The sequence below is a fragment of the Cynoglossus semilaevis genome, chromosome 16 (genome assembly GCF_000523025.1).
Source record: "Cynoglossus semilaevis isolate Cse_v1.0 chromosome 16, Cse_v1.0, whole genome shotgun sequence".
Taxonomy (NCBI): Eukaryota; Metazoa; Chordata; class Actinopteri; order Pleuronectiformes; family Cynoglossidae; genus Cynoglossus; species Cynoglossus semilaevis.
In genome coordinates, this window is record NC_024322.1 from 17,002,037 (window position 1) to 17,012,674 (window position 10,638).

At 42.4% G+C, this 10,638-nt stretch overlaps 1 protein-coding gene across 2 annotated transcripts in view; it reads right to left on the minus strand.

The window, feature by feature from the left end:
• The window catches only part of tmeff2a (transmembrane protein with EGF-like and two follistatin-like domains 2a), an 84,855-nt gene that overhangs the window by 67,514 nt on the left and 6,703 nt on the right, over window positions 1-10,638 (minus strand). For both annotated transcript variants that reach the window (XM_025063685.1, XM_008329055.3), the window contains one exon: window positions 5,814-5,923. In XM_025063685.1, coding sequence (XP_024919453.1) covers window positions 5,814-5,923 — 110 coding nt within the window. The remainder of the gene's footprint in view (window positions 1-5,813; window positions 5,924-10,638) is intronic.

Consider the following 10,638-nt stretch of genomic DNA (forward strand, 5'->3'; position numbering starts at 1 on the left):
TGGAGGGAGGGTGCATCAGCTCTTTAACTGCTCGGCAGTCCTCTCTTAAATAGGGCGCAGCCCAGCAGTCTCTGCGGAGGCTCCGTGGCCGATTCACAGGAGATAAGCTGCAGCGTGATGGTGTCTGACAGGACGGTGGAGCAGTGGAGCAGTGGAGCGGTGGAGCGGTGGGGCGGACGCTGACGCTGCTCTTCAGTCCAGGCATGTCCTTGGATGTTATGTTTTTAATTCTAACCATAATCAACGTGTCTGACGTGAACCAATAAGAACGGCCCGGAGGCAGAACACATTCACTCTCCTGCCGAAACCAATCAGCCGCTTGGAAAATATCACCGCGAACCACGTGGTATAAAAACGCTCCTGAATTCCACACCTGTGAACTTGTCCGGGTGACGACCTAATTGTCCTAACTTGGTCCTAATTGTTGGCTGCAGCAGTGATGTGATTTCAACTGATGCAGGAACTATTTTTAGAGCAGGGATTGTAGACAACGAGCTTCCAGAACCTTCCAGGGTCGTTACTGTCCAAACTACGGTCCGACCTCTGAGACGACTGGTGCTAACACTCAACAACAGGAGTTAAATGAATGTTAATTCAATTACATTTTCAGACCTCGAATTCTAACATAAGATTAAAATATTTAATCCTGATTAATTGCATAATTGTAGTTAATTAGTGATTAATCTCAAATTAATCCCATCATTTCTACCTGTTCTAACGGGATATTTTTAATCCCTTTATAAAACAAAGAGCAGAGATGTTCTAACGGGATATTTTTAATCCCTTTATAAAACGAAGAGCAAATATCTCTTCATTGTTTTATCAACAGTCAGAACAAGGACAAATATGATCCAGAATATTCTCCAGAATAACCTCACAGTGATGTGGCGTCAGCTGCGCTGTGATTGGTTGATCTCAGGTCACACCCAGAGTAAATAGCTTCCAGAAGGATCATCTAACCGACGTCGGACAGTTTTCCCATATCTACGTTTGGATTAGCTCCTGATTGTCCGATCTACGAGGCGACGCGAAGGTCAAATGTGCATTTGATTCGCTAGGTGGAAAAACAACAGTTGCGTTAAAAGTAGTGATTCGTCTTCGACAGATGTTGACGCTAACGGATCTGCTTGATCGTCGTTGACTCTGTGACGACCAAAAACAAAACCTAGCTGATTTGACGAGTTACATTTTTCATCAACAGACTGAAGGGGGCAGCGCGCTGCAGAGACATCTGACAAAATAAACCAGCCCCCAGCGCCCCCCCCACACACACTAAAACAACGTATAAACTAGAGCCAAACATTTTGATATTGAATCCCAGAATTTTCTATGTTTACATTGAAAATATATAAATAAATATATATGTAAATATATTTGTAAATATATGTAAATATATATATATGTAAATATATGTAAATATATGTAAATATATATGTTTTACAGGACTCGAATACCAGGAGAACCTAGAAAAGGTAAGGCGAGCACTTTACTGTAAGGCAAGGATGCCAACCACGTCTGCCACCGATCTGCCCAGCATTGACACATTCGTACGTTGTAATTTCTGAGCAATATATATTTCATATATTTGCAGGATTAGGACGCAGATTGATAGAATCTTGAGCAGCTCAGTGATCTTAGACGTCTTTAACGTTTCATCCCAGTTAAGCGAATTATCGCGGTGAATTCTGACGCTGACGACTCAGATTATGTCGAGTAAACGCCGGGGCAACAGGAGATTTAGGGTTTTTTTTTTTTTTCTTTTCATTCCCAGGTCACGGATGAAAGGCTGGTAAATGAATGCAAATATATGGAATGGGATCTACATCAGACGCCGGAGTGGAACCACCTGGGCCTGCTGTGGTCGGGTGAACGTAGGATTTCACTCTCTCTCTCTATTTTTACCCATCCGTGGTTGTTTATGAGTTTGTTACAGAGGAGGAGGAGGAGGAAGATCAGTCGCTTCTACACTTTCTTACGCAGCACGTTTTTTTTCTGAGCCATTTCACACCCTCACACACACACAAACACACACCTACATGTTCTCTCATGGCAGTGATTCTCAGCAGTCCAGTGAAAACCAGTGGAGCCGACATCAAACACTGACATCAAACATCCAGCAGGGGGCGTACCGGAGCGTTACTCTACAGTACAGTCCTTTTACGACGGGTCGGTGAAACGGTTCTAGTGGAACTCAGTAAATGTGCCTGGTACTTCTGTCTCTGCAGGAACAGAAACCTCTGTTAGCCAATGGTGTGAGGCGTGAGACGAGGACACGCCCACTTCTCTGCTGAGCTTCCAACCAAACAACGAAAACATTGTCCACATCATCAACCAATAATTTCTATTTTTTAAATATCTGTTTGATGAATTGATTGATCTGTAGGACCTGAATATATAAATATATACACGACAAATATTTTGAAGGTGTTTTTTTTCTCCACATTTTACAACAGTAGCAGCTGAACACAGTGATGAAAGAGTTAATTTTTTGTGTCACGACCTTTTGTTCTGTGACAAAAACAGATAAAAATCTAAATTGGAACTTATTTTTAAATCAGTTTTTATAAACAAGAAAATGTCGCATTTTTAGAAAATGTCTTATTCAAACGTAGTCGATGAAAAATGTGAAGGAACTAGAGCGGATTATTATTATTATTATTATTATTATTATTATTATTATTATTATTATTGATGCCATTTTATGATTCATTCAACTGTCGAACTACCTTGAACCAGAGTTTTCTCTTCAGTTTCTGAGTGATTTAAAAATAGATGATATTTGGTGAAATAAGTCAATGGTAAAATAAAAAAATAAATATAAAAAAAAAAAATTTTTTTTTGGCCTTTCGATGCCCAGTGGGGGGCGCTTGTCGTCCTGGTACAACTGAACAACGTTCCCTGTTTGTTTCGTTATGAAACTAAATCTAGGACAAATTTTAAAACGATGACTTTTCAGTTTAAATTCTCTACGAACTCATTCCTAATGAGTTGTTTTTCCGTTTCACATTTGGATTTTTTTGGTTGATGAATTTTTCCATGGAGAAAAGTAGTTATTTATTCCAGAAGGAGAAAACATCGCCCTCCCCCCCCCCTTATTTTTCCCGGCCCCCCCCCCCCCACCCTCTCCACCCGGGGCAGTATGAACTCTCATGTCCTCTCTTTATCGACACGTGTCCTGACTCTGGCCCAGACCCACGGTTCACCTCAGTGGAGCGTGAGATGTTCTGGCAGAAGTGACCCGTCACGTCGACCTTCGTCTGCTGCGTGAACATCTGCCGCTAATTCATCTGCAGCGCCCCCCGCTGTAACAACAGTCTCCCAAAAGCACCTGTACACACACACACACACACACACGTACTGCACCCAACTGCCTCAGATCTGCTCTGCGACACAGTCAAAAAGTTCTAAGACAGATGTTATCATTTTTGTATCTGAGAATCCGTTTGATTCACCCAACACTACAACGCTTCAACGAGGACCAAAAAGACGGCGAGACATTCAAGGTTAAAAGACAAAATGTCCTCAACGTCTGTTGTTAATGAACTAAAACCAGTTCCGACCGGTCGCTCTGACCAGTTTCATCTTCGTCCAGTTTGTGATCTTTGATTTGATCAGGCTTTCTTTCAATTTCCCTCGATTACGCACCGTCGCTGCCCCCTCGATTACGCACCGTCGCTGCCCCCTACAGGGACAGTTAGGTCTATTGCATTGAATTAGATGGAAATTCTCCTTTGAATCCTGGTCTGAAATGATCCGACTTTTTCTCAAAGAAAAGTGAGGGGCAGTTAATATATATATATATTCATATATTTCTTTATATCTGTCAAAGTAGTTTTTTTTTTTAACCATCCTTCTGTACATCTCAACGGCGGCACCGTCAGTTCATAAATGTTACAGCAGCTAAAGTTAATGGGATCCGTTCTTAAAAAAATTATTATCTTCTCCATCTTTAACGATAACCCAGTTAAACGCTGGATTTTTTTTTTGCCTAGTTGTCAAATGTAGAAAATCTTGCTGTGAAGTTGCCGATAAAAACTAAAAAAAAAAATTAAAAAAATCCTCCCAGAAAGTCCGACGTGAATTCCAGTGACATTTAGAACTTGAAAAATGGCTAACGATAAACGGTTAATATATTCAAGTTTTTAACAGTTCCTCGAGCCACTTCCCCCAAACAGAACTACCCTTTGGGGAACCAACGCCGTGACCTGACATCAACATAAACTAATTGGCAATAATAACTTCCCGCCGCGGCAGCCATCGTTGAATAAATTAGCTAGAAATGTCACATTATTCGTCATTAGCCGACGAAAATAAAGCTGGTGATGTTCCAGCAGAGGACGCAGCGTTTGGACTCGGGGACCAAAGGTCTGGACTCGCTCAGGCTGTGAGTGTGAGGCGACTCTAATGCATCTTGGCAATGAATAGTGTCCATTGATTCTTCCACATCAAACTGCCTTCCTTCTCACACAGCCCCCTTTCGCCGTCTCCTCCTTTGGGGATTTTTTAGTGTGTGACACAATTATGGAGTCTGGAGTGAATCTGCCGTCGACGAGGGACGAACCTCCGACTGTTTTTTTTATTTTCTTTCTGTTGTTTCACGTTGACGTTTACGTTGACGGTCGAACTAAAAAAAAACCTTGACATCCGTTAACTCCCACGTTAGCAAACAGAAAACAGAAGCTCAGGCGGTTGAACCCAGAGCCGCGGTGCTGAGAGAGATACTGTGGCGTGACCTGATCTTTTCTGAGGGAACAGGGAGTGACTGGCTGTTGCACAGATACCGGTATCAGTGTGAGATCTCAGCGGGAGAAATGGATCAGTAATGTCATTTATCCATGCACTTGTGTTACCGTCGGCTCCGACGCTCGTACACAAAATTGAGATAAAAATCCGGTGAGCAATCAAGTGTCAGGCTGCCTGCGTGTGTTGGATGACACATTTAAAAAAAAAAAAAAAAAAAAAGAAAAAAGAAAAAAAAAGAAAAGAAGGATGAGAATCCGCGCCACGTCTTCTGATCTCCGCGGCTTCATTTCACTCTGTGCTCAGCGCAGCATATTAGCCCGGCAGAGGCTACAAACGTTACACCAAAATCAATACGTGGCTGACTGGTTTGCTCCATTTTTATTACGGGACGGGCTGTAAAATGTGAGTATCAGATATAATCAAAGATGGAATAATTTTCCAGTTTCTCACCAACGGCGAGAGCCGTTCAGGGTTAGGGTTAGGGTTAGCCGACCAGAAGGCTAGCAGTGACGCGGGCTGGGCCGCTGCCAGGACCGATACAGTCTACATTCAGAATAATGGACATCGATCAGGCTTATTTTACAGGTCTTTGGTCAATACGTGACGAAAAACTTAACGCTCAACATGTACTTCAACTGTTTACTTTGTTGTTTAACGTCGTCTTCTTCATCAGGACGGGTTTTAACCCCAAACTTTAACCCATATTTTAAAACCTTTGTGAACCAAAACAATAGACGTTATTCGTAAACTCCTGGGAAACATGATGCGATACGACCCCAAAAAAAAAAAAAAAAAATCTTGCGACCCACCTGAGGGCCGCGACCCAGTCTTTGGGAAACAATGTTTTATCACATCTACACATCTGTCAAATATTTGACCCTGCGCACCAACTCCACCAGGAGGCCCAACGATGAACACGCTAAGATCCCCTAAAAACCATGTACTCCCCGTGTTACACGCACGAAGATCCTCTAAAAACCATGAACTCCCCGTGTTACACGCACCGCAGTTTGAGAACCGCCACTGGCGATGATTAGAAAGCATGAAAAACTTCGTGGATCTTGACTCACCTTGAAATCACAGATGCACGTCACCATGTTGCCAATCCTCAGACATTCGCCATCAAACTTGCACGTGTTGGTGTCGCACAGGAACAGGTCCGTGTCCCGGTCGTCAAAACCTGAGGATCAAAGGACACGAGTGACATCAGTGACTAAACGCTTCCAATGTTCGCAGCCCCCCAAGCAGCGCTAGCATCAGCTGGATCTGGCTCTTTCATGATGTGATTGTGACATTAGTCATGACTCCCACAGATCAGCGCTCGCCTTTGATCTCTCAGAGTGCAGGGCAAATTGACTACAAAGCATAAAAAAAAAAAAAAAAAAACATTAACAAATGTTAGAAATGATTGCAGAGAAACCCCAGGTACAAAATATATTTTATCATTTGGAGTTTGCATGATGATGGTTAAGTGCCTGTGTGTTAAACTCAAGGCCCGCGGGCCAAACCTGGTCCACCAACTCCATTGAAGTGGCCCCCAGTCAACCAAGTCTTCGCGATACTTTGATTTAAAGGTAAATATTAGAATCACAACGTCGAATAAATCAAAACCTTTTGTCATTAGTTATGGGTAATGTGCGCCCCCTGCTGGGCTGTATGTAGCCAAAAATTTGAAATCTGATATATTTGAAGAATTTCTATGATTTATATACAATTCAGACCAGATACATGTCATTGATCAACCCTGGACCGGGGGCTCAGCGTTCAGCTCCGACCTCGACACGTACACTCCCGGTTATTTATTGTGATTTGTCCGTGTGCATCCAGGCTGTGGATCAGGGAGGAGCTCTGCACGAGTGAAACCCCGGGACTTGATTGGATTCCGGCTGCGTCGGGGATTTCAAATCACTTCAACCAAGCGTTCTGAATCAAATCAAAGAGTCACATGGGCTGGAGGCGGAACTCAGCGCTGGACGGAAGAAAGGAACGACACGGAACTGTTTACGGTGGACTATTATCCAGACGACGTAACGCCTTTGACAGGACAACAGAAGAAGAAGAGAAACCTCTACAGCGGGGTTTGGTTTTTTTTCCACTACAGCGGGGTTACAAAAAAAACCCAAAACTTTAAAAATCAATTTTGAACATATCCAGGATGAGGAGAGAGGAACCTCGTGTCTCACAAAATGGCACTTCAAAAACCAATATTGTTCTTCTCTCTCTTTTTTTTTTTGCTGGTACCGATGTCAGTACACAGAAGCACATTAAAGGTTTGACGTGTGTCACGGTGAACACTCATGCAGTGACTTTTATTAAAGAATGTTTTTTCATTTCAATTTTTAATCTTCTGTCATTTAATCTGTTGTTTGGGTTGGGGGTAGAGAGGGGTTTGAGGGGGGGTAGAGGGGTCAGGGATTGAAGTCAGTCCACATACACAGTGGTAGAACATACTGACTTCATCAGAACAGGAACGCCGTCAGTTGCCAGGAAATGTCTTCCTGTTAGTTTAGAACATTAACCACTGTTGTAGGATTGAATTAAGTCTCAATATTAACAAATCACTGTCATTGAACAGCATTAGCCTGGTAATCCGCAAGAGAAGGATAAGACGATAAAAACAAAGAGCGTAACATCTTGTTACTTTAGCTTCAGTTACCCTGGGATTCCAAAAAGACCCCCCCGCCCCTCCCCCCCCCCTTTTTTTTTTTTTTAAAAAAAAAAAAAAAAAAAAAAAAAAAAAAGGGACACATTTCCCAGAGTTAGCATGTATAGCATGTAGCATCACAGCGGGCTGTAAAACCCAAGTCGAACCCATTCTGACTGCAGGTACAAGCAAGTACATGAAGTATCAAGTATGCAGTACATGTGATACTTTCATATTGTTGTCGTATTACTCGAGGTCCCGAGAGTCCGACACTGGCTACAAAAACCGACGTCTAGAAAACTAGCATGTTAGCGATTCACTACAGGGATGTATATATTGTTGGGAAACGATCAGACGACTTCCTGCGTAAACACAACTTTCCTTCATTTCTTTTTTTTTTCAGTCTTTCTTCGAGAACAGACTATAGAAAAAAAAAAAAAAAACTCCCGAGACAAAATCATGGTTCTTCTAAATGAAAGGGACAGTTCTGTCAAACTGTCTCTTTTGGCAGATCTGGAGTCGGGACGAGTGCGAGGGGCAGTAAACACGCCAGACGATGATGGATGGACGGGGCGGGTTTTCTCTGATCCAATCTCATCTACATAATTGATCTGAAATTAAAAAGTAAAAAAAAAGAAAGAAAGAAAGAAACGCACTAGAATGAGTCTGCAAAGAGTTTCCCAGGACGTGAGGGAGCGAGCGAGCGAGCGAGACGTCGGCATCGTTTCTTGGGTAAAACTCAAGCTTCGAATATTTTACATATGGTCACTTCTGAAATCACAGCTTCAGGAAACAAACGTCAAGAATCTCAATTAGTTCTCCAGCAGTGGCTGCGTACGAGCAGATACAAATATAGATTTACAGTCGAGGTACATTTTTCATGGTGCCAGTCGAGGGCTCGGGGAAAACATAATTTGTGAAAATGTTATTTGTTCACGAGCAATAAATTACACACAATCAGCCCCAGAATTGAAATTAGTTTTCATTATTCCTCGGAATCAAATCCCGTCAAATCCTCCAAACAGAACTCTTTCTGGACGCGGTAAAAAAAAAAAGGACAAGAACGGGTTTTTGTTGCTAATTTAATCTGCACAAATTAAAATGAGCGTCAAAGAGCGGGGATTACAGGAGAAGTGTTTCTGAAGGAGGCAGATTTTTAATCCCTCTCAGGGTCAAGGGTCAGGGGGTCAGGGGTCGGGGGTGGTTCCTGGGTGAGGTCACGATCTGGACAGTTCACTAGTCTGTTGATGATGATGTTGAACAGTTGCACGAAATAAAAGTTTGGTCAACGTTTTTTCACACAGTAGTGTTGTTTTTTTTTCTGCCAACAAACCAGGAAAAAAAACAGTTCTCCTTCAGATCAGTACCAGAGAATTAGGGTCTAAAACGACTGGTGCTCCACAGACGTGACCTAAATCTGTGTGATCGCTGCCTGTGAGTCGTCTTTCTCAGAACAACCCTGCCAGTTATTCTGAAATAGAAAAAAAAGAAATTGTGGTCTGTGTCTTCCGCAGCTAACAATACCAACTGTAACTGCCAGGAACACAACAGTTCTCCGGCTGCGGCTCTCAGTCCACAGCAGCTAACAGAGTTAAGCTTTCACCCTTTATTGTTTTATACCCAACACGGGATTCATTTTCTTTAGCTACGAAATCACTGCCGACAACTTTAAACACAAACGCGGAGAATTCACCACCGTGAAAAACCACAGACGCTGGAAACAAGGTTTGACTCTGTGACTTTTTACGGACACGAGTCCAGATCTTCACAACAGTCCGGTCGGAAGAACATTCCAGCAAAAAAGACGGATAATCACCTCCAGACCTGACGCTGCTCGGACGGACTGAGGTGGAACTGAACCAACATGTAACCAGACCTCAAACAACAACAAGTCCACGTGTTGACAGTCAGAAAACAACTGACAGAACTGACTGAGTGGCAGAATTAAAAAAAAAAACCACCAGGTCACACTAGACCAAAAAGTCCAAACTGAAATAGCAAGTCACACTAGACCAAAACGTCTAAACTGAAATTGCGAAATAACAATTAACGCAAACAGTCGCGTACACATCAAGGGTACGTATCAATTATCGACACCGTCACGATTTTCATTGACTTTTAATGAGGTCCTTTAATGTCCAGTTTGAAAGACAAGGATTCTCACGTTCAAAGACGTTATTTCGAACCTAATCTCACACCAATTACTGAATCAAAAATGACAGGAAAACAAAAGCAAAAAAAAAAAAAAAACAACAAAATGTTGGTATAAAAACCTTTAAATGGGAAACTGATGCACTTTGTAATTTTAAACTTCACTGGAGCAACTGTTGTGTTAACAGCAGATCTGCAGCAACAACAACAACAACAAAAAAAAAAGAAAATTATAAAAATTTGACCATGGGCTGCAATTGGCCCACGAGCCAGATTTTGGACAACCCTGAAACAGCATGTAGCAGATAATGTGTTGTCTGTGAACAGAATTTTTTTTTTTCCACAGAGTGATGTTTATGTCAAGAATTATCTCAGCAAACTGAGGAAACGACACGTCTGGCACGAAAAGTCCAAACAATGAGACAGAAATGAGAAAAACAAACATTTCCGTTTCGTTAAACGTCCGCACGTCCAGAGAGCCTTGATGACACGGTGATTTATACGGGGCGTTCACACAGCTTCAGTGTCTCTGTGTCAGAGGCCGGGGGGGAAACGTACACTTCCTGCCCCGAGCGCTCGCCATCGCAGCGGCGGAAATTACAGTAACCTGAATAATTAACGAAAACAAGCGGGCAGACATGAAATATTGAAAAGTTAATGTTTAAATGCTAACGATAAAGATGGCAAGACAAGCACTTACTTGTCTAAAAGAGAGACCTTGTCAGCCAAATGCATCTCCTCCTACCTTCCTACCTGGAATTTTCACAACACTAAAAAGAACAAAGAGTCCTCGCCCCCTGTTTTAAGCATCGTGTGGATCAATTATTGAAGAGGTTAAATTAATAATGAAGGCTGAACAACCACAGTGGTGAGACATCCTTTTTTGACCTCTCATGAGGGAGACTTCTATTCTTTTCTTTTCTTTTTTTTCTCTCTCTCTCTCTCTCTCCTTCTTCTTTATCTCTGCAACAGGTCTTCAGTGCCACCGTGCAGGGAGTTCCATTCCAGGCTCTCCTCATGCCTTGTTAAAAGGCACTCAAATCACAGCGATTCAGTTTGGACACGTGACCTTCAGAGCAAGTTCAAAGACGTGGGTTGGA